This window comes from Cervus canadensis, chromosome 7, assembly GCF_019320065.1.
Source record: "Cervus canadensis isolate Bull #8, Minnesota chromosome 7, ASM1932006v1, whole genome shotgun sequence".
NCBI classification, from domain to species: Eukaryota; Metazoa; Chordata; class Mammalia; order Artiodactyla; family Cervidae; genus Cervus; species Cervus canadensis.
The window spans coordinates 59,443,742-59,468,839 of record NC_057392.1 but is presented as its reverse complement, the minus strand read 5'-3'; the positions used below and the strand labels follow the sequence as shown (position 1 = coordinate 59,468,839).

General features: G+C 38.7%; 2 protein-coding genes across 7 annotated transcripts in view; one reads left to right on the top strand and one right to left on the bottom strand.

Moving 5' to 3' along the window:
• B3GNT5 (UDP-GlcNAc:betaGal beta-1,3-N-acetylglucosaminyltransferase 5) overlaps nt 1-2,297 on the top strand; it is a 79,653-nt gene extending 77,356 nt beyond the window's left edge. Inside the window, exons 5-6 of the transcript XR_006270376.1 lie at nt 631-785; nt 1,741-2,297. The gene's annotated coding sequence lies outside the window, so the exon portion shown is untranslated. The remainder of the gene's footprint in view (nt 1-630; nt 786-1,740) is intronic.
• Nucleotides 1-25,098, bottom strand: part of MCF2L2 (MCF.2 cell line derived transforming sequence-like 2) — a 264,579-nt gene that overhangs the window by 164,122 nt on the left and 75,359 nt on the right. For 5 of the 6 annotated variants that reach the window (XR_006270375.1, XM_043473614.1, XM_043473613.1 and 2 more), the window contains exons 4-7: nt 16,626-16,716; nt 13,977-14,096; nt 6,666-6,782; nt 5,222-5,371 (exon numbers count right to left, since the gene is read on the bottom strand). Coding sequence is in view for 5 of the 6 variants with exons in the window: in XM_043473614.1 (XP_043329549.1) it covers nt 5,222-5,371; nt 6,666-6,782; nt 13,977-14,096; nt 16,626-16,716 (478 nt within the window). In the remaining variant the exon portion in view is untranslated. The remainder of the gene's footprint in view (nt 1-5,221; nt 5,372-6,665; nt 6,783-13,976; nt 14,097-16,625; nt 16,717-25,098) is intronic. The other variant, XM_043473612.1, reaches the window with a different exon arrangement.

Here is a 25,098-nt window from a genome sequence, read left to right as displayed (position 1 = left end):
CCATGTGCAAGAAGCACATACAGGGATGGGATGAGTGTGCTGAGTTATGTGTGCTTGTCTTGACTTATGAGGACCTTAGTCTCCCCCAAAAGAAGACCAGTACTGAATGTGTGTACAGGCCTCTCTCTTCCTTTCTCTTCCTCAGATGGTATAGCGAAGTGAAGTGAAGTGAAAGTCACTCAGTTGTGTACGACTCTTTGCGACTCCATGGACTATACAGTCTGTGAAATTCTCCAGGCCAGAATACTGGAGTGGGTAGCCTTTCCCTTCTCCAGGGGATCTTCCCAATGCAGGTATCGAACCCAGGTCTCCTGCATTGCTGAAGAATTCTTTACCAGCTGAGCCACAAAGGAAGCCCATGATATGGAGAAATCACAGAGAAAATCAAGTTTTAAGTCTTAGTATGAAGCCCAAGTGCCCACAATCTGATTGGACAGAAAAGAGCACATATTGCTATTGGGAGCCTTTTTGATCATAAATATGGATTAAGAGCCAACGTGTGGCTCTGCCTTAAGGAAAGAATTTATGTTTCTTCTAGAGAAGAGCTCCTTTAAAGTGATAAGTTTGCTTGAAAGTTTGGTTTGTTTCTTCTGCTATGAATGTTCTGAGACTTTTTTTCTTTGTAACCAGATTGGTTTGATATACGAGTGTGGTCAAGACAGAAGAGATTCTTTTGGGATGATAATTCTAAAGAATGTGGTAACAACTACATACGGAATCACTGCAGAGGCTGTAAAAGTTCTCAAGTTCAACAACTCTCCTACTTTCATTGGCTGATTGTAGAGGTAACTATGTACTTATGTGAATCTAAAATAAGGGCTCTCAAAGATCCCCTAGGGAAAGGAAATCAAGAAATTAAACCAAGTCTCTTAACGCTGTGTTGTTCAGACAAAAACTCTCCAGGCCAGGAGGAAGCCATAAATCACACATTGTAACTTGTGTAGATATTTAAATGGACTTAAAAGTTCACTGTTCTGAGAATCAGTCTTACACTCTTTTTTCATTTGGAAAAGATGCTTTCTAAATAAAAAAAATATTCAATTAGTTATAGAAACTTTGGTTTAAAAATTAGGTAAAATACTCTAATCAAAATAAAATAAAATTATATATAAGTGATCATAAAACTGAGTTACTAGTAAAAGTTTAAACAGTGTTCCTTTTTTTGTAGTATAAATCCTTTCTCTCTCTAAAGCATTTTTGGATCAGAAAGAGGAAAAATCTAAATCTAGTTTAATGATTTTGGAATTTTTGCTTCTAATTTATAAGATATGAAGCAAAGAAATCAAAGTTGTACCAGGTCAACAATTAGTAATCACAGAAGAAACACTATGTATTGTCTTTAAAAGGATATTAATATTACTTGGTCAAATAAAGACAGAATAATTTAAATTTAACCTAAATTCACTTAATACTCTTTTTTCGTCCAGTTCTACTGAGATATAATTGACAAATAGCACTGTGTAAGTTTCAGGGTGTACAGCATAATAATTTGACTTGGACACATCCTGTTTTAATTCCAAGAACTGCTGGCTACTGTGAACTAAAAAAAAAATTATATTACTCCATCTCGGAGGCTGGTTCTTCCCCTCCCTTTACTTCTGTGGAACGCTGCCTGTGTAGAGATGACAGAATACTTACTTATCTACCTTCCCTATGAACCCTCACTGCCCCTACAGCTGGTTTCACCCCTCAGATATGTGTCCTCATCTAAAATCCAATTTCTGTTTATCTTTTCTCCAGAGGCCTCCCTGATTGGCCACCTGGTCATCTTGATTCTTCTGCTGCAACCTCTCCCAACCCTTCTTGGAATGACACACAGAACACACTTGCTCATGAGCCCAGGCTGGAGCCCTGTTCACAGTGCCTTCCTATAGGCTCTGATGTTCAGCATCACACCCATATATTAACTGGTGCTCTGCAGTCTTCTGTGGTCTGTGACCTGTGGGCATGGATCACCGACCCTTTTCTAGCAGACTGCAGAGAGGTGCCCTAGACCCAGGCTTCCACACCCCATGCCATCTTCCAAGAACCATGGGAGGTGAACTTGGCCAATATGTTTGGCAATGAAATAGGTCAAGCTTCTAAAAGGCATTTCCAGGGAATTTTCAGGTTTCTACAGTTTCAAACCAGACCTTTTGATTACTCAGAGTAATGCTGAGAATATATTTTGAACTCTTTTTGGTAACCAAGACCCTTAAAGACAGAATTAAACAGTTTTCCCTGACACATGGAAGAATTAATTTGCCTCAACTACCTGACTCTGACTTCCCTAACTAAACTATGTGTTCTTTGAGTTTGCATTTTGTTTGTTTCCTTGGAATATGATGTTAGGTCATAAATATATGTTGAATAAATAAAAACTCAACCACCTAGCAAAACAAAATTTTTGCATATTTTGGGTCACAGATAAGAGAGTTCAGCTCTTCTTATGCTCAACACAGCAAGAATACATGTAATGCTATGATGTGTCAACCTTCGATCCTCGATTTGCTGCCTTGTTGAGTCCTGGAGGGCTTGTGTGCTTAGTCTCTCAGTGGTGTCTGACTCTTTGTGATCCCAAGGACTGCAGCTGGCCAGGCTCCTCTGTCCATGGGATTTTTCAGGCAAGAATACTGGAGTGGGTGGCCATTTCCTCCTCCAGGGAATCTTCCCAAACCAGGGCTTGAACCTCCATCTCTTGTGTTGTCTGTAATGCAGGCAGATTCTTTACTCACTGAGCCATTGGGGAAGCCCTCTCTTGCCAAATAATAGCTTTGGTCTGTTTGTGCTTCTGGTGGCGCAAAGGGGCTGACACCCATCCAGTAAGCCCTGAGAAGATTTCTCTTTACTGCATGGCCTAAAAGAATCTGCCAAGATGCCTTCCCAGCAGGTTCTGACATGCTTTTATGAATCCTTTGATAAGTGCCTCTCCTTAAATCCAATTCAGAGCGCTTTCATAGTCCTATTTCTCAAATTGGTTCCCAACTAAAAAGACATATCCCTGAGAGAAGTGAAGCAATAAGTCAGCTTATTATTCTACCCCCAAACTTCACAACGACCTCAGGAAAACTTATGCTTCAAGAGCCAACTCCCATCCCTCCCTCCTTCCCTTCAATTTCAGTCCATTATATCCTGATCTGTCCTGAGCAGATCATAGGAGTGTGCACCTTGAATGGATCCTCACACACCTTGTCTCACCAGCACCAAGCCAGAATGAGTTCCCTTTGGAAGGGCTGCTTTTCACAGGTCTTACCTTCAATTCTTTCACATGTACTACCAGTCATTCAAAGATTTTTCTCTACACAAAAATAAACTCAAAATGGATTAAAGATCTAAATGTAAGACCAGAAACTATAAAACTCCTAGAGGAGAACATAGGCAAAACACTCTCCGACATAAATCACAGCAAGATCCTCTATGACCCACCTCCCAGAATATTGGAAATAAAAGCAAAACTAAACAAATGGGACTTAATGAAACTTAAAAGCTTTTGCACAACAAAGGAAACTATAAGCAAGGTGAAAAGACAGCCCTCAGATTGGGAGAAAATAATAGCAAATGAAGAAACAGACAAAGGATTAATCTCAAAAATATACAAGCAACTCCTGCAGCTCAATTCCAGAAAAATAAATGACCCAATCAAAAAATGGGCCAAAGAACTAAACAGACATTTCTCCAAAGAAGACATACAGATGGCTAACAAACACATGAAAAGATGCTCAACATCACTCATTATTAGAGAAATGCAAATCAAAACCACAATGAGGTACCATTACACGCCAGTCAGGATGGCTGCTATCCAAAAGTCTACAAGCAATAAATGCTGGAGAGGGTGTGGAGAAAAGGGAACCCTCTTACACTGTTGGTGGGAATGCAAACTAGTACAGCCGCTATGGAAAACAGTGTGGAGATTTCTTAAAAAACTGGAAATAGAACTGCCATATGACCCAGCAATCCCACTGCTGGGCATACACACTGAGGAAACCAGATCTGAAAGAGACACGTGCACCCCAATGTTCATCGCAGCACTGTTTATAATAGCCAGGACATGGAAGCAACCTAGATGCCCATCAGCAGATGAATGGATAAGGAAGCTGTGGTACATATACACCATGGAATATTACTCAGCCATTAAAAAGAATTCATTTGAACCAGTCCTAATGAGATGGATGAAGCTGGAGCCCATTATACAGAGTGAAGTAAGCCAGAAAGATAAAGAACATTACAGCATACTAACACATATATATGGAATTTAGAAAGATGGTAACGATAACCCTATATGCAGAACAGAAAAAGAAACACAGAAGTACAGAACAGACTTTTGAACTCTGTGGGAGAATGTGAGGGTGGGATATTTCAAAAGAACAGCATGTATACTATCTATGGTGAAACAGATCACCAGCCCAGGTGGGATGCATGAGACAAGTGCTCGGGCCTGGTGCACTGGGAAGACCCAGAGGAATCGGGTGGAGAGGGAGGTGGGAGGGGGGATCGGGATGGGGAATACATGTAAATCTATGGCTGATTCATATCAATGTATGACAAAACCCACTGAAATGTTGTGAAGTAATTAGCCTCCAACTAACAAAAAAATAAATAAATAAATAAAATTTTAAAAAATAAAATAAAAAATAAAATTTGCCAACCAATAAATGTTGACATTCTGGTAAGAGTTGAGCTGGTAACACATTGGAAGGGTGTTATTTAAAAACAGTTCATATTTTATCATTAGGTGCATGTAGCATTGATGTACTTACAAGGAAACATTTTCTATTTAGTTACTCTATGTTTAAAATTGAGGGCTTTTTAGGTATGTTTATTATTTTTTAAATTTATTTATTTTTTATGGAAAGGTAAATGATTTACAGAATTTTATTGTTTTTTTGTCAAACCTCAGCATGAATCAGCCATAGGTATATATATATATATTCCCTCCCTTTTGAATTTCCCGCCTATCTCCCTCCCCATCCCACCCCTCTAAGGTTGATACAGAGCCCCTGTTAATTTTCCTGAGTGTTTTTTTTTAAGGAAATAAAAGAACAAGGACTTTTAGTGAATAAAAAAAAAAAAAACAAAGATTTTTCTCTTCATATATTGCCTATCTGGAAGATTAAAGATGGTTAGTGGCTGCCAAGTCACTGGAGAAGAGGGCTTACCTTTTAATTTTGCTCCCAGAACTCTCCAAGAAGCTGACCATCTGCCAGCACAGAGGCTGGCCTCCGACAGATCACTGACCACTCACCTGCAACTTGTTCTGCTGCCTCATGTGGGACATGAGAAGGTCTTCAGTGGAAGGGATGCTTCTGGGCAGCTCTGTTGTAGCCAGGCAGGCCCCAAAAGTCTGAAGCATCTGGGCAGTGGTCTTCAATGCCAGAGCAAAACTTTCAATGGCCTGGAAGGTCAGACAATCATAACAGTGTGGAGGGATTAACATTCACCATTATGCTGTCTTAATAGGACAGAAGTATTTCCTGAGTGTACAGAGTAGGCTATGCATTGAACTTTGTACTCCACATTTGTCTAGCACCTCAGTAATCTAGAGTGGGAGGTATTTCATCTCCAATTTATGGAAGAGAGAACTGAAGTTCTAGCAGGTCAAATGAACCGGCCAAGATCATATTACTAGGGCAGTAAGGAAGGAAAGAAGGCAGGATCCAGTCAACCTTTTTTTTCTTTCTTTTCAGGAGTTTTTTTTGAGGATTAAAAGGAATGGCAAATTTGAAAGGATCTTGGGCACAGATGAGTACCTGACAAATGTAACAGTAAGAGCTAAAACAATCAGGTGTAAGGCCTGGAAATGGCATCCTAGAAACAGGGGAAAGCCAGAGGTTTCCTGTGGTGAGTCCTATTAACAAAATAACTTGATTCCATGCATCTGATTAGTGAATAATCACTAAGTGGAAAAGGTGCAAAAGAACTGACCCTAATAGGGTGACTCAAAAAAGCTTGATCTTAGTCTTGGCTCTGCTACAACTTGACCCAATGACCTTAGATAAATTACCTCTTCACTCTGAAGGTCTGTTCCTTTATCTGTGAAATAATTATACGATGTTTTGCAGCATCCTTGGCCTCTACCCAGGATATGCCAGTTAACATCCCTCTCCCCAAGTTATGATTATAAAAAATGCCTGCCTAAAAACATTGACAAATGTCCTCTGTAGGCAATATCGCCTTCAGCTGAGAACCCACTGTGTTAGTCCCATTTTAACAGAGGAGCAAACAAACTTAGAGAGGTTTAGTAAGTCATCTGAGCTCAAACAATACGCAGTGGTGTCTACATTTAGACGCAGCTTCTTCTGACTTGGTAGGTTTGAATCTGTCTGTACACTAGAATTATCTGGGGAGCTTGTGGCCCACTAATGCCTGACACTCATCCCAGATCAAGTATATTTAATTCCTTGAGGTATAGCAGAGTATTGGTATTTTGCAAACTCCCTGGGTACACTCTAGATCAAGTCCCCCGAGACCACTATACCAGAAAATGAGGCAAGATCAAAGTAATCAGCAGGAGAAGCCCCAGCTTTTATCCTTCCACCCTTTCTCTCCCCGCAGCCTGTCACTTAGAAAACCCAACCTTCCCGATGTTAGGTAGTCATCGGCAATGACTGTCCAACAGTTGATCTTTAAGTCCCTGTCTCTAAAACACCAGGAGGGACACTGAAAAGGGCACGTAAGTTGGTACTCACGGTTCGATGATTTATCCACTGACTGTGGTGATATTCCAAAGTTCCCCCTAAGTCCTCTGTCAATTGGCTTTTGTCAATGTAGTCATGAAGGTCAGAAATGGAGTTTAACATAACAATCTATAACAGAAAAAACCTAATATATTCCTCACAGATAATTAAGTAGCTCATCAGGATTCTACTAAATAGTACTTCAACTTGGCCTGATCAGGTATTTATATCCAGTAGAGAAACATTTTAAAATCTCTTTCCATTTCCCCACTTTGAGGGAGGAATAGGAGTGTTGAAAAGCCTACAACAAAATGATGAATTCAGTTCTAAGCTACCTATAAGTCAGGTCTTGTTTAGCTAAATTTTTGTCAAAAGTTCCCAGGTTAAGATACACCCTTCAGTCACCAAAAGCAAATGCTCTGCTGAGACCTAAAAATCTGCAATGAATATTCCAATAAAGGGTGGACTGGTAAATAAGAAAATAAAATTATAACAATGGGACACATTGAAGAGTATAGATTGAGAAGATTCACTACACTGATGCCCCTTCTATGAATAATGGTGATATGCCCCCAACTAACCTTGTGTGGAGGAAGTTTGGAGGTGATAGGGAGTGGGTTTTCATAAATTAGTGAGCCTGCTGCAGAATGAATGCCCAGACATCTACAGAAGGATGACACACTCCAAATTGTCCCTTTATCCTCCTCTGCAGTGGTCGTGCAAAGGGCATGGTCCCAGCTCTGTCCCAAGGACCATATCATACCCCCTACTCACTCCCATCTCTGAAACACACCCTACTGTAGCCTTTAACTAATGACTTATATTTCTTCAATCGTTGATTGTTTTGACCTGTGAGTATAATAAACTTCCTCCTTCAAAGCCTTGCCCTCTTTTCCTCCGGTGGCAGTACTAACTTTACCATGTCATATCCAACATATACATTCTTAGAACAGATTCTTGGTCAGAGGACATGAGAATATACACTTTTTCCCCTAATATTATATCATATTAGTCAAGTGATAAATCTACTTTAGAATGAAACAACATGAATATTGTTTTATGTTTTATGCTAAGTGAAAGAAGTCAGACTGTTTTATGCTAAGTGAAAGTCCAAATGTTTTATGCTAAGTGAAAAAAGTCAGACTCAAAAGGCACTCTCAGGAAAAGGCAAAATTCTAGGGATGGAGAACAGATCAGTGGCTGCTGGGGTTAGAGCTGAGTACAAGGGGCAACATCAGGAGATTTTGGAGGGTGACAAAACCAGTGTGTTTCTTTACTGTGGTTTTGGTTAAATAACACCATGCGTTTGTCAAAACTCATACAACTGATGCTGGGAAAGATGAAGGGCAAGAGGAGAAGTGAGTGACTGAGGCTAAGATAGTTGTATGGCATCACTGACTCAATGGACATGAGTTTGAGCAAACTCCAGGAGTTGGTGATGGACAGGGAAGCCTGGCATGCTGCAGTCCATGGGGTCACAAAGAGTCAGACCCGACTTAACAACAACATTCAACTCAACACCAAAAAGAGTAAATTTTACTGCACGTAAATGAAAAAAAAAATGGAAAGGCAGTTTCATCATGAAACTTTTTTTCTCTTTGAATCTTTAATGGGTCAAGGAGGAAAAACATTTTAAATTCTACATAAGAGGGGAAGCAGAATAATTTCACTCATCAAACTCATAGAACACACTGAGTATGTAAACTTGGCCTTAAAATAGTTATTCTGTGTTTTCTTAGGTTCTGAATTTGTCTATTTGGCATCCTTTCATCATAGGGCCAGTTATATTAACTAAATTAACTTATTTTCTGTATTCTTGATGTTCTGGCACTTATGGTCTCACTGACTGGGAAGAGGCTAATTAATTTTTAGAGGCTAATTAATTTTTAGAGATTAAAAAAAAGGACCGGAGGGAGCACATCTATCATACGAAAACCAATTCCAAGCCAGTGTTCCCCAACTACTTTCTTAACTAACTCTCACACAGCAAGTCAACATTTCTGCTGCCCTAAATCATCCAAGGGGACTTCCCTGCTGGTCCAGTGGTAAAGAATTCCCCTGTTAATGCAGGGGACATGGGTTCAATCCCTGATCCAGGAAGACTCCACATGCTGCAGAGCAACTAAAGCTGTGCCCCACAACCACTGAGCTCACGCTCTAGAGCTCTTGAGCTGCAACTACTGAGCTATGTGCTACAACTACTGATGTTCACTCACCCTAGAGCCTATGCTCTGCAACAAGAGAAGCCAACACAATAGGAAGTCTGCACATTACAGCTAGAGAACAGCCCTTGCTTACCACTAGAGAAAGCCCATGTGCAACAATGACGACCCAGTGCAGACAATTATAATAATAATGAAATGAAAAATTAAAAAAAAAAATCATCCCAGGGCCAGGTAACAGCTAGAGATTCACTTGCCCCAAAGCCTGCTGAAACTATTTCAACCAGTCAATCCTAAACTGGTTACCCTGCCCTGCCTTGCCTTTCCCATGGAAACCCCAGTAAAGGCTCTGGTCTCCACTTTCCCTTCCCCTCTGCTTCTGCCCCTGGTCAAAACTTGGTGCTTCCCTGTGGCCCTGAAAGGCATGTGATAACCCTCCAACCTCCTTTGGGACCTTTGAGTTTAAGAAATTTCTTCCTAAAAAAAAAAAAAGAAATTTCTTCCTTCAAAGCCTCCTTCCCATTTCCTCCTGTGGCTGGTACTGACATACCATTTCCAACATGTACATTCTTAGAACAGTTGTTTTACATGAAGAATGTCATATTTTTTTTAATTTCAGTATATGCTTATGTTCTTATCTATAGTTTCTTAAATAGTTGTTTAAGTTGCTTTCAAAGAGAACTATAATATTTAATTTTGAAAGGAGAGTTTCCTGTATTCTGTTGCAAGGTTCATTTTAAGAAACCAATTTGCATGTCCATAGCCTCTTTAGGGATTTTTGCAAGACTGCCTGGGCCACTTCACATAATTTTGTGAGTTAGCCATGAATACAGCTGTTCCAAGATAGACAAGTGCCAGCAACAGGCACTTGGAAACCACTTGCCATATCAAAGCACCCCTCTCCTCAAGTAAAGGTACAGCAAGGCTCAGTGACTTAATTGTAATTACAACCTTGGTCCACTTGATTCTTTTGAGTCATGCAAAATGAACTCCTTTTTCCTTCAATCTATGAAAATATAACTATTATCTAACTAGAAATAAGCAGGGAGATGCCACAGTAAGACAGGCCAGAGAGCTGTAAGGTAAAGTACTAATATTGCAACCATATTTTAAAAACAAAGTAAAGAAGACAAACCAACAACAAAACAGCTTGAACTGTCATTTAAAAGGCAAAATAGGTCTAGCAATTTCACTCCTGGATATTTACTTGAAGAAAAAAAAAAAAACACTAATCAGAAAAGATACATATACCCCTATATTCACTGTGGCATTATTTACAATAGCCAAGATATGTATGCAACTGAAATATCTATCAATAGATGAATGGATAAAGAATATGCAGCATATTCATACAATAGAATATAACTCAGCCATAGAAAGAATAAAATCTTGCCACTTGTGACAACACAGATGGACCTAGGAAGTATTATGCTAAGTGAAATAGGAAAGGAATATACTGTATGATTTCACTTACATGTGGAATCTAAACAAAACAAATGTGCAAACATTAACAACACAGAAACAGTCATAGAAACAGAAAGTAAACAGGTGGTTGCCAGAGGGGAGGCAGATGGGAGAAGAAAAAAATAGGTGAGGGAGATTAAGAGATACACACTTCCAGTTGCAAAATAAATGAGTTATGGATATGAAATGTACAGTGTGGGGAATATAATCAAATACTATGTAATATCTTTGTATGGTGATCTAAGTAGACTTATCATCATGGTGATCAGTTTGAAATGCATAGAAATATCAAATCACTCTGTTATGTAACAGGAACTAGCAGTGTTGTAGATCAATTACACTTCAAAAACAAATAAGCAAATCCATAGAAAAAGACAAAATTGTGGTTACCAGAAACAGGGGTGAGGGGAGGGAGAATTAGATGAAGGTGGTCAAAAGGTGCAAATTTCCTGTTATAAGATAAAACAAGTACTAGGAATGTAATATATAACATGATGAAGATAATTAATACTGCTGTTTGTTATATATGAAAATTGTTAAGAGAGTAAATACTGAGTTCTCATCATAAGAAAAAAATCTATTTTTCAAATTTTGTAATCTATATGAGATGATGGATGTTCACTAAACTTATTGTGAAAAATCACTTCATGATGTACGTAAATCAAATCATTATGCTGTACACTTTAAACTTATGCAGTGCTGTATATCAGCTGTATCGCAATAAAACTGGAAGAAACAAACAAATGAAAAGGCAAAATATATGCTGATGTTTGAATACATCAAGCTTGGTAACTAGGACTCTGAATTCTGTAGTGCAACAGAGTGTGAGAGGAGCTCAGTCTCCTTTGGAAGGTGCAATGCTAGGCTATGAGGTAAACATTTTGCATTGAAATACATCCTACTATATGAGCCCATATTTTGGTGACTGAGAGCTTTTTTACAGCCTGAGATACCAGGGAAGCCTCCTGAGAGCTTTTTTAAAAGTTCATTTTAGGGTAAAATTAAAAGCATATTGATGTGGAGAAGACTCCTGAAAGTCCCTTGGACAACAAGGAGATCAAACCAGTCAATCTTAAGGGAAATCAACCCTGAATAGTCATTGGTCATTGGAAGGATTGATGCTGAAACTGAAGCTCCAATATTTTGGTCATCTGATGCAAATAACTGACTCATTGGAGAAGTCCCTGATTCTGGGAAAGATGGAGGGCAGAAGGAGAAGAGGGCATCAGAGGATGAGATGGCTGGAGGACATCACAAATGCAATGGACATGAACTTGGGAAAACCTCAGGAGATGGTGGGGGACAGGGAGACTCGACGTGCTGCAGTTCATGGAGTCACAAAGAGTTGGACATGACTGGGCAACTGAACAACATATTGGTAGGGAATCAATATACACCATCACAAATAGAAGCAGTTAAAGACAGTATCAAGACGAAGCAGACATTCATTCTCTCCTTAGTGTCAATGCACTACATGAAAAGCAAGGCATAAACCACAAATGTGTCTGTCAATATGTTATCACTTGCAGAGGCGTGTTTTATACACACCAGGGCAAGATGCATGATGTTTGTCAAATGTTCAGTTCAAAGTCCAAACCTTTTGAGTTACAAGAAGCAATTGTCTAGTCGTCACCTCTGACAGGGAAGAAAGCTTATGAGGATCATGGCAAGTTTATTAACTTCTTATAAGGACTCATCCCTTCTCTAATGTTAATTGTCACTCAATTCAGGAAAGCAGAATAAAAAAAAAATCCATGGCTCACATTTCCCTTAAACACTCAAATATTTTAAAATAAGTATTTACAATAAAATGGAAAATTCATTTTGATTCTGGTTAATACCAAAGTATAGGGAGATGGTATTTTAAGAAGTTTGATCATTAATACAAAATGGAACTATTAACAGAGGGAATAAGAATGGAAAAGAGAAAAATTCCTTGTTTGAGATGATCAGTTTTCACTAAGAAGAGCTACATATTTTCTCAGAGCAATTTAAATTAAAGTCGGGGTGTTTTGGGGTTTATTTTGAACAGACAATATATGTAGGTGGTAACAAATTCAAATAGGAAAAGACTCTACAGTAATAGAAAAATAGTGTTCTTCTCACCCCTCCCCATAGACCCCCAGCCCTACATTCCAACCATTTTCCTCAAAAGTTCCCTTAGGCCTCCTTCAGGTGTCCACTATCTCCACCACTAACAGTAGCCACTGTTTCAATTTTCTATCACCATAGCTTAGTTTTACCTCTTCTTGAAATTTATGTAAAAAGAACCACAGGGTATAAAATATCTAGCTTCTTTCTTTTAAGAGAATATTTCTGAGATAAAACCACATTATTACACACTTAGTACTTCACTCCTGTTTGTTTCATAATGTTTTTAATATTAATTTGCCACAATTTCTTTATCTATTCATCTATTATTGGGCATGTGTTTTCATTTCTCTTGGGTGGATCATGAGGCAGGTGTATGTTTAACTTTACAAGAAACTGCCAACTGTTTCCACCATGGTTGTACCACACCTTACCACTTTTGATGGCTGTAAAGTACTTAATTGCTTGGGTAGATCGTAATTTATTTAACCAGCCCCTTATTGTTGGGCATTGTTTTTTCCAACCATTTACTATCACAATTTGGTAATGAATATCATTATATATACAGTTTTATGTACATGTGTGATGTATCTGCAGAATAACTCACAGGTAGGTCAGAGAATGTGTACATTTTAATTTTTGATAAATACTGTCATTAGTCTCATATTAGTCACTACCAACTTCAATCCAATCAACAAAAGTCTGAAATGATGGTTTGCCCCATATCTCTGCCAAAATTAGAGGTAAAATTTTTAATCTTTTCATTTCAATTAGTCTTCCTTTTTTGCATGGGCTTCCCTGATAGCTCAGTTGGTTAAAGAATCTGCCTGCAATGCAAGAGACCCCGGTTCAATTCCTAGGTTGGGAAGATCCCCTGGAGAAGGGATAGGCTACCCACCCCAGTATCCTTGTGCTTCCCTTGTGGCTCAGCTGGTAAAGAATCCACCTGCAATGTGGGAGACCTGGGTTTGATCCCTGGGTTGGGAAGATCCCCTGGAGAAGGGGAAGGCTACCCACTCCAGTATTCTGGACTTGAGAATGATCACAAAGAGTCGGACATGACTGAGTGACTTTCACTTTCACTTGTACATATATCACAAGATTGGTTTTAATTTTTACTCACAGTTACCTATATTTTTCACCCCCATATTTTAGATCCTTATTTTCCTTTACTCATACTATTACAATTTCTCTTCCTTTTTCAATCTCTTTGTACAGTCTTGGATACCATTTTTTACATAAGACCTCTGGATTTATATAATTTCAGTACTCCTTTACCCGAGTCACTACCCAACTCAAAAACCTTCACTGGATCCCCATTGCTTAATGAATTCAATCTAGACCCTCTGTCCTTACACTTAAGACATATTCCATGTGCCTTATCTTTTCTTCCAAAAGATTATCCTATACATAATTCCAACAAGAATGGGGCTTCCCCATGGACCTCACATAAAGTGTGCACTTCCTGCTTCCATGTCCTTACACATGCCATTCCCTCTGCCTAGAATGCCCTCCACTTTCTCTACCTTCCTTAGAAACAAGCTCATGTGCTATCTTCTCCCCATGCCCTAAATAAATGCAGACAAAACAAAAAGGTCATGCTTACCGGCACTTTCATTTTAAATTCATCTCTATAGTACTTAATGCCAATGTCAGTGAATGTTCTCTGGATAAAGCGAGATGGACGAAGAATGAATATGAGCTTCAAGTTTCCTGGAAATGCTACCTGGAAGGATCATAAAAAGTGTCAACAAGAATGTCACATCAATAGGTCTCCTCTTGCCCAAGATTATAGATGACAAAGTTAAAGTGGACACCCTGGATGCCAAAGAATTAGGATATATTTCACAACTGAAAGAGATCTTACTGCTCATATAATCCAAACCTGTCCTTAAAAACCAAATTAACCAAACAAAAAAATTTTTCTGATTAAAAAAATAATTTACACTCTTTATAGAAAAATGCAGAAATTTATAATTAAGTATACATTAGAATAAGAAAACCACCCATGATTTCATAGCCATTCTTAATATTTCAATCTAATGTTTTTGTTGTTTAGTTACTACGTTATGTCTGACTCTTTGTGACCCCGTGGACTGTAACACACCAGGCTTCCCTGTCCTTCACTTATAGGTTATTTTCTTGGCTTAAATATCTTTACCATAAACTTAAACTGTAGAAATATTTTGCAATCTGCCTTTTAACTTAGTATTATACCATGAGCTTTTATTCCCGATATTAAAAATTCCTTGGAATGTTTTTATGGGTGTGCAATTTATTTAAACAATCCCTTATTGTTAGTGATTTAGACTCCTCCATACTTTTACTATCATAAATAACAGTAAAATGAAATCTTTACACATTTTGGAACATTCTTCTTGCTTCCTAGAAGAATTACCGAGTGAAAGATTTAGTATTTTAAGGGTTCTTAAGGCATCTTATTCAGAGAAGGCAATGGCACCCCACTCCAGTACTCTTGCCTGGAAAATCCCATGGACGGAGGAGCCTGGTAGCCTGCAGTCCATGGGGTCGCTAAGAGTCAGACATGACTGAATGACTTCACTTTCACTTTTCACTTTCATGCGTTGGAGAAGGAAATGGCAACCCACTCCAGTATTCTTGCCTGGAGAATCCCAGGGACGGGGGAGCCTGGTGGGCTGCCATCTATAGGGTCGCACAGAGTCGGACACGACTGAAGTGACTTAGCAGCAGCAGCAGCAAGGCATCTTATTGCTAAGTTGCTTTCAAGAAGCATTGCCCTCATCTTGAGGTAAGGTCCTGAGTAATGAGAAAACAGGTTCATTTAACAACTTAGTGGCAAAATTGGGAATCCAAGTTTCCCATTGCTCATGATTTTCCATTCTTTCAGGAGTTCTCAAGAACAACCTCCTGAAGTGTTTATTAAAAAATAACCTGGTTTTTACCCTGGAATATTCTGACTCATTAGGACTGGGATAAAGTCCAGATATCTGTATCTTTAACAAGCCCATGAAGAGATTCTGACTGGCAGTCATATTTTTGATCCCAGCACTACTGCATCTTTTACACATAAAGGTGATCACTGTAATTCTTGGACAAATTAGACTCAAGTATTAGATGATTCAAGTATTATCTATGAACCCTGGGAAACCAGAACTCTATAGAGGCCAAACCTTTTGAAAAGTCATGGGTACTGTCAACTGTCTGTGGCTGAGTTCATGTGGCTGAGTCCTTGGTCTGAGGTCCCTACAGGGAAAGGATGCATACACTTGCTGGAAGGGAATAAGTAGGGGTAAAAATCATACTAATAAGACGGAAAAGGAAAACGATCCAAGGTGGTGCAATTTAATGCTAAAAGCAAGCTCATGTCATATACTGTCTGGTTTTGCTAGTGTCTTTTGAATTTGTGAAAAAAATAATTTGAATACTAAAACGGAGACTGTCATAAAATAAAGTGATCCCCAAAGCAAACCTTAAAATGAGAATTTGGGTCTCAAGAGTTTACTGAAGAGGTGACCCCAGGAAACACAGTTTGGAGTATGGGGCGATGGTGAGACAGGATGGCTAGAGAGCCAGTGTATCAATGAGAGAAACTGCTATGGGCAAGAAGGGCTGCTGCTGCTAAGTCACTTCAGTCGTGTCCGACCCTGTGCGACCCCATAGATGGCAGCCCACCAGGCTTCCCCGTCCCTGGGATTCTCAAGGCAAGAACACTGGAGTGGGTTGCCATTTCCTTCTCCAATGTGTGAAAGTGAAAAGTGAAGTCGCTCAGTCATATCTGACTCTTAGCGACCGCATGGACTGCGGGCTACCAGGCTCCTCCGTCCATGGGATTTTCCAGGCAAGAGTACTGGAGTGGGGTGCCATTGCCTTCTCCGGCAAGAAAGGGCTAGGTCTTCTGAAATTCTGTGTGGAATATACCTCAGAACTGCCCCACTAAGGGGTGCAAATCCTGGGGTGTTTGTCCACTAATGCCCATAACGCAGTACTTGCAGGTCACTCCTGGAGCATTAGCTTCCCAGCACTCTCTACCTGCTCCTCTCCAGTGACCAGAGAGGTCAATAAGGTAGAGAGACTCATGCTCAGGTATGGTCTGCAAGTGACCTTTGTGCAGCAGAGAGGATATGGACGTGACACAACAACCTCTGCTACAAAGACCTTCCCACACTTGGCATAAAATAACTGCTACTTCCTGGTGACTTTGATGTGAAATAGTCGAATAGATAGTTTAAATTATCTTTATAGTAAAACATAAAACATAAAAATAAATATTTACAGCTATTCGTGTCAAGGATGCTTTTATGGAGCTCCACTTGTCCCTCCGTCTGTCAATGACAATGACGAACCCGATGCTGGCAGCCTCCATGCTGCAAAAAAGGGTGGTCAGTATCAGAGGCAGTGAAACACATGGATTCTGTTGGGCTCCCTCCGCAGAATGATTCCACTGCCTCCGTGTCACTCCAGGCTTGTTGTGTAAACGCCCTGCAGAGCATGAGGGGATAACCAGGTCTGACTTCTCCAAGAAAAGAACAGGCTTCCTTTCCTCATCTCACCTGGCAGCCTTCACAAGGCAGAAATATTTCATGTCTCAAACCCTCTCAAGGGCTCTATTTCTGGCTGGCAAATGTATGAAACCCTCAACCAACAGAAAGATTCATGTAAGTTGAGCACCACATGTCCCAGTGTAGACAGAGGACATTGAGGTTGAGCTTTGCTATCTTTCCACTCCTAAGACTGACGCTCATGGAGCTATCAACATACTTCCCTAGAAGTCAGTCCCACAGATGTCCGGAAATAACATACGTCAATGGGAAAAACAGCTCCTTTCCAGAGCCTGGTCATCAATGACCAAAAAACCGTAAGTACGAGGAGATATCAACTTCATTAAGAACAAAAAAAGCTGTTTGGTCCCCTCTGAAGTCACCACAAAATTCTCACAAAATTTTTAAAAACTAAAGTCCTGAAAGGGAAAACATTTTTCTTCTCTCTCTTTGGGAGGAAACTATGGGAGGAAAGAGCAAGAACTTTGGAACCTGGTTCAAATCCTAGTGCTGCCACTTTACTAGCACTGAGACTTGGGGCAATCACCTAACCTCTCTAACCCTATTCCCTTATCTGTAAGATGAGAAAGTGAAAGTGAAAGTCACTCAGTCATGTCCGACTCTGCGATCCCATGGACTATACAGTCCATGGAATTCTCCAGGCCAGAACACTAGAGTGGGCAGCCTTTCCCTTCACCAGGGGATCTTCACAAGCCAGAGATCGAACTCAGGTCTCCTGTATTGCAGACAGATTTTTTTACCAGCTGAGCCACCAAGAAAGCCTGAACAATACCAATCATGAAGTAGTTATGAGCACAAATTCTGAAACCAGAATGCTGAAATTTGAAACATGAATTTACACATTTGTGTGTATGTATGTGTGTGTATATGTAAAATTTTCAACTCAGAAAGTGAGAATCTTTGGAGAGACACTTTATGATCATACAAATAGCCAAAAAATCACCAGGAACATAGATTTGACTTTGAAGAATTCAGCATCTGTTCTTTTCAAATGTACATAGGACAATTCATCAAATAGTCCATTATCCATTATCCCAGGCCACAAAGCAAAATTCAACAAATTTTAAAGAACTGCAATCATACAGGTTGTACTTCTGATCACCATGGAATTAAATTGGAACTCTATTATTTTGTTTTATTTTCAACTCCCTTCCTCCCTCCCTCTTCCTTCCTTCCTTCTTCTCTTTCTTTCTTTCCAATCTCCTTCCTTTTCTTTTCTTTGGATTTAATTGCCAGTATATTTTAACTTCTTAAGGTAGAAAATTATATCACTGATTTTAAACATTTCTTCTCTATTATTATAAGTACTTAAAGCTATGTGTGTGTGCTCAGTAGCTCAGTCATGTCTGACTCCTTGTGACCCCCTGGACTATAGCCAGCCAGGCTCCTCTGTTCATGGGATTTTCCAGGTAAGAATACTGGAGTGGGTTGCCATTTCCTTCTGCAGGGAATCTTCCTGACCCAGGGATGGAACCCATATTTCCTGCATTGGTAGGCGAATTCTCTACCACTGAGCCACCTCAGTGGTAAATTTAAAGCTATAATTTAAAGCTATAATTCCCTCTTAAACACTGCTTTGTGAGAGTTGGACCATAAAGAAAGCTGAGCGCCAAAGAATTGATGCTTTTGAACTGTGGTGTTGGAGAAGACTCTTGAAAGTCCCTTGGACTGCAAGGAGATAAAACCAGTCAATCCTAAAGGAAAGCAGTCTTGAATATTTATTGGAACAACTGAAGCTGAAGCTCCAATACTTTGGCCACCTGATGTGAAGAACTGGCTCATTGGGAAAGATCCTGACCCTGGGAAAGACTGAAGGATGGAGGAGAATGGGACAACAAAGGATGAGATGGTTGGATGGCATCACCGACTCAATGGACATGAGTTTGAGTAAGCTCCCAGATGGTGACTGGTGATGGACAGAGAAGCCTGGCATGATGCAGTCCATGGGGTCGCAAAGAGTCGGACACAACTGAGTGACTGAACTGAACTGAAACACTGCTTTAGCTATATCACTTAAATGTTGATATACTCTTCTCATTATTGTTCAGCTAAAAATGCTTCCTAGTTTCCTTTATGATTTCTTCTTTAGTTTATGGATTGTTTAGAGGTGGTTGCTTGGCTTCCAAATATTTCTTAATTTTTTCTAGTCAACTTGGGGAAGAGAAGGGGTAGGAATGCAGACATTGATAGAAAAGAAACCTTCTTTTCAGGAGGAAACCTTCCCAGTTGTCACATAGTGTATAGACAGGTATATATTCATCAAGCTATACAGTTGACATGTGTACACTTTATATAAATTATAACTTAGCTTTAAAACCCAAGGAATTAAATAAATTCAAGTTGTGAAAAATGAAAAATATTCTATAACTTAAAAAAAAAGACCAAACTTAGTGAGTGCACAATAGGTATCAGGCACTGATCAAAGGGCATAAAACAATGACCAAAACCATTCTGTAGTACAGAAAAAACAAATAACAATAATTTGTTATTAACAAATTAATAACATTAATAACAATAATCTTAATAATAGCTACACGTAGCTTGAGTTCCTATCAGTTGTCAGGCATCTTTATGTTTTATCTCACTTCATCTTATGAAATAGATATTATTATCTCCATTTTACAGATGAGGAAACAAAGGCTGATAGAAATAAAATAACTTGCCTGACATCACACTAGCAAAACTGAATTTCAAAGTCAGAGCTCTCTGATAGTAGTGCTTATGCTCTTAACCCCATCCCATGGCACCCCTTCAGTTTTTTCTTATAGCAAATCTGCTTGTATCTTCTGGCAGTTTTATTTTGTATATTTTGCTGTTACTAGTGTTTCCTATGTCTTTTCTTTTTCCTTTAAAACAAAAAATTATTCAATTTAATGCTCCAAGGGTTGAAGTGGAGCTTCAACCACTTCTTTAAGTGAGGTGGAAGTGGGAGAGGCTCAGTAAATATAATGTAGTACATAAACACAGGATGTCTTTGATCTATGAAATAAACAGCTCCCTGCCTACCCTCCCTGAGGCTTCCCCAGCCTGGTTGAGGGTAAATGCTCCTCAGTTCCCTGCACACCAAAGCCTAAGACCAGAGCATCTTGGGTAAACAGGGTGGGATCGAACAGTGTCTTCTGACACAATTGTGTACAGGCCATAGTTCAGAAATAAGAGTTAATGAATCATGACAATAGTTTTGAATATAATCCTTCACATAAAGAATGCATTCTTAAAAACATGAAACTTATATCAGCTACTGAGGAGATTATTTTTTCTACCCCATCTAGTTCAACAAAAGAATCAAAACCTCAACAAAACCAAATGCACAAGAAATGGGGCTTCTAGACCATGTATTTCTTTAGGTAACACTTGGCTGTTTTAATCCCTATTGTTCTTGTTAACACGAAGATCCTATGATAGGTTAGCTGCATAAATACTATTTAATATAATCCTCACAACCACCCTCACAGTCAGGTTGGTGATAATATTTCCACTTTATAAATGAGGAAACTAGTCCTCAAGATGATTAAAATTATAATAACTTGTCCAAAGTCATACATTATGTGCAGAGTTAAGATTCAAATCTTCTGAATTCAAGAGCAACACTCAAGTCACAAAGTTCATACTCTCTTGGTATAGAAAATATTTTGATACTATATTCCTTCATTTCCAATCTTAGTAACTCTTCTATAAAAATATAATTGAATTTTTGATGAGTTAAAATTTTGAATATGATTAAGTATAATATTGGGTTGGCCAAAAAGTTCATTTGGGTGTTTCCCTAACATCTTACAGAAACCCAAAATAACTCTTTGGCTAACCCAGTACATGAGTGTAAGAGACTAAGGTAAATGTGTTCTCACCCCAAAATACCAGACCAGTTTTGTGGTCGATACAGCACATAGTTTCTTAATTTAGCTCTAGTACTAATATACTTTCTATGCTTTGCCTTTTTCAGTAAGCTTGGTATTTGTCGTTCAGTTGCTAAGTTGTGTCCAGCTCTTTGCGACCTCGTGGACTGAAGCAGAATCACCCCAGGCTCTTCTGTCCTCCACTATCTCCTAGGTATAGAAAATAATTAGCTAACTGAAATTATACCACATTGCCATAAGACTGAGTCAAATGTAGAGTAATCAACCATCCTGGTTTGTCCAAAATACCCTCCCCAACATGGGTGGGCATCATTCAACCCACTGAGGACCTGAATAGAACAAAAATTTGAAGGACGATAGGATTCATGCTCTTTCTCAATCTGACTGTTGAGCTGGGACACTGATATGCCTTCAGTGATTCTGACTCTCAGGCCTTCAAGCTCAGACTAGAATTTACAAAACTGGCTCTCTGATTTTTAGGCCTTCAAACTATACCACTGGCCTTCCTGGGTCTCCTTCTGAGCCTCCATAATTGTGCCTTATAATAAATACCTACATCTACATATCAGGGTTCCTAGAGAAATGTAACCAGTAACATATATATATACACACACATACATATTTATAAAGAGATTTATTATGGAATTGGCTCAGGTAGTTATAGTGACCAAAAAGTTCCTTGATCTGTCGTCTGCAAGCTAAAGAACCAGAAACACTGGTGGTATAACTCAATCCAAGTCCAGGGCCACAGAATGGAGGAGCTGATGATTTAAAGCCTGATCTGAGTCTGAAAGCAGAAAATCTAGGAGCACTGATGTCCAGGGGCAAGAGAAGATGATGTCCAAGCTCAAGTAAAGAGAGAATTCACCCTTACTCTGCCTTTTTGTTCTGTTCAGGCATTGAACGGACTAGGTGATGCCCACTCACACTGGGAGGGCAATCTACTCTACTCAGGTTATAAATTCAAATGTTAATCTCTTATAGAAATATCCTCACAGACACATCTGAAAATAATGTTTTGCCAGCTGAATGGGCATCCCTTAGCCCAGTCAAGTTAACACACTAAATTAACCATAACATGTATGTAGATATCCTTGGTTCTATTTCTCTGAGGAATTCTGATTAATACATATGGACAGTCAAGAGAAGAGACGATGGAAATAAAAAAATTTTCCAGAAAAGTACACCCTAAGTGCAAAAATACTGAAAAGAGAGTTCTGGTACATCAGGGCACTGACTAGAGAAGAACTCAAAGAGACAGGGTTGGAAAGACAAAGCTCTGGGAGAGAAAAAGAAATGAAAAGAGAGGTGGTGAATGTGGTAAAGGCAAAAAGAAGCAAGAGGTAAAATTTAGCATCCTACATGACAAAAAAATAAATTTAGGCTACACATACTTTTCCTTAACTTCCAAAAAAAGGGTTTTATAAGTTTATTAATAAAGGAAACTATATTTAGAAACTATATATAGCATGGTATTAACCAGGAATCTTATAAACTACCCTAAACCACAAAACTTGTTTTCTAATTGCAAAGATGCAAGCAATATTCCTATATAAAAAGCTAATATGAAGGGGGGGAAAATATGAATCAAAACTTTTTAGCTTTAAGAGAATAAGAAGACAAGCCACAAACTGGAAGAAAATATTTACAAAAGATATATCTGATAAAGAACCATTATACAATAAGAAAACAAACAACCCAATTAAAAACTGGGCAAAAAACCAAAACAGATATTGAACAAAAAAATATATGCAAGTGGAAAGTGAGCATATGAAAAGATGTTTGACAATATATGTCATTAGGAAACTGCAAATTAAAACAATAACATTCCACTATACATCCATTATAATGGCCAAAATCCTAAACACTGACAATACCAAACTTTGGCAAGGATGTGGAGGAATAGGAACTCTTACTCATTTCTGGTGGGTATTCAAAATGGTACAGCCATTTTGAAATACAGTCTGGCAGTTTCTTACAAAACTAAGCATATTCATATCATGTGATTCAACAAGTGTAACTACCTGGTGTTTACCTAAGTGAGTTGAACACTATGTCCGCATAATAACTCATACATGGATATTTACATTAATAGAAAAGAAAGAAAGTGAAGTCACTCAGTTGTGTCTGACTCTTTGTGACCCCATGGGCTGTAGCCTACCAGGCTCCTCTGTCCATGGAATTTTCCAGGCAAGAGTACTGGAGTGGGCTGCCATTTCCTTCTCCAGGGATCTTCCCAATCTAGGGATCGAACCCGGGTCTCCCACATTGCAGGCAGACGCTTTACCATCTGAGCCACCAGGGAAGCCCATTAACAGAAGCTTTATTCATAACTGTCAAAACTTGGAAGCAAACAAGATATCCTTCAGAAGGTGAATGGATAAACTGTAGTATATCTAGACAGTACACTATTATTCAAAATAAATGAGCTATCAAGTCATGGAAAGACATGAAAGAAACAAATGCATATTAGTAAAGGAAAGAAGTCAATCTGAAAATGTTACATACTGTATGATTACAACTATATAACATTCTGCACAATGAAAAACTATGGAGATGGTAAAACTCAATAGTTGCTAGGGGTTGAGGGGTGGGAGCATAGAACAGATGAATAATAGGTGTAGCACAGAGGGCTTTTAGGTCAGTGAAACTAATCTGTATGATGCGATAATGGTGGATATAGGTCATCATGTGTGTGTGTGTGTGTGTGTGTGTGTGTGTGTTAGTTGCTCAGTCGTGTCCAAGTCTTTGCGGCCCCATGGATTGTAGCCCGCCAGGCTCCTCTGTCCATGGGATTTTCCAGGCAAGAGTACTGGAGTGGCTTGCCATTTCCTTCTCCAATAGGTCAGCATGCACTTGTCCAAATCCTAAGTATGTATAATACCAAGACTGAATCCTAATGTAAACTATGAACTAAGGGAATTGTTTTCAACTCAAATGAAAAAACTAAAGCAAGCCAAAAGAAATCTCAAGGAAGAAAATATTAAAGATAAAGCAGAATGAATAAAGTAGAAGACAGAAAAGCCACCAGATCTGATTAAAAAATCAGAATCCCATTTTTTTTAATTAACAAAATAAGACACTAGCTTACTTAATCAAGGGGGGGGGGGGAATGGACAAAGCACAGGTATACAAACTAAGATATAGCAAACAGAAAAATAAGCATTGAAACCCAAGAAAATTTAAGTTTAGAAATTACTTTGCATACATCTATTTAGATAAACTTGAAAACCAAGACAAAAATAGGTTATTTCCTGGGAAAATACAGTTTACCAAAATTGACCTCATTAAAAATATAAAGTTTAAACAGACTAAAGTCCATAGAGGAAACAGAGAAAGTTATCAAGGCACAAATTCACAGGGGAATTTCACAGGGGAATTCAAATCATCAAGGGTGATAAAGTCCCAATCCCGCAAGAATAGTTTCTGAGCCTAAAAACTGAAAGAGAACTTCAAAATGCTATTTATGAAGCAAATATGACATTGATATCTATACCTAATTCAGTAGCAAAATAAAATGACCAGTTAATGGATATAATAGTAGAGCCACTAGCAACAAACAGAAAATAATTAGGAATAAACTTAACAATAATACAAAAACTATGTCAGGAAACTTTCAAACACTGCCAAAAGACACAAAAGTGGATTTTAACAAATAGAAAGACTTTTCTTCTTCTTGATAGGATGATTTTAACACCATAAATATGTGACTTGTTCCTGAGTAAATTTATAAAGTTAATAGTCTCAATGAAAAGGCCAAAGAGTTTTCTTTCCTTTTTCTTTTTCTAAAAATGGAGGTATACAAATAGACAGAAAACAAGAAAGAACAGTAGAAAAACATGAAAAAAGTAAGTAAAGCTTAGGGACCCAGTAGGGGAGGGGGAATTAATCCTAGCAAATATTAAACATACTTAACTCCTCTTAGGGCTTCCAGGTGGCTCAGTGGTAAAGAATCTGCCTTCCAATGCAGGAGAGGTGGGTTCGAATACTGGGTTGGAAAGAGCCCCTGGAGAAGGAAATGGTAACCCATTCCAGTATTCCTGCCTGGAGAATTCCATGGACAGAGGAGCCTGGCGGGTTACAGTCCATGGAGTCACAAAGAGTCAGACACAACTGAGCGAATTTCACTTTTCACATACTTATATGATATATAGAATATATACATATATTAAAATGTAAAGTGATAAAGAGATGAAAAATACAAAAGAAAAATTAAAGACACAGAAGAGAGACTCAGAAGATGCATTGTCCCTCTAATTTGAGTTTCAGAAGCAGAGTTGTAGGAAAGAAATAAGCAGAGATAACAGGAAAAAAATTCTAAGCCTAAGAG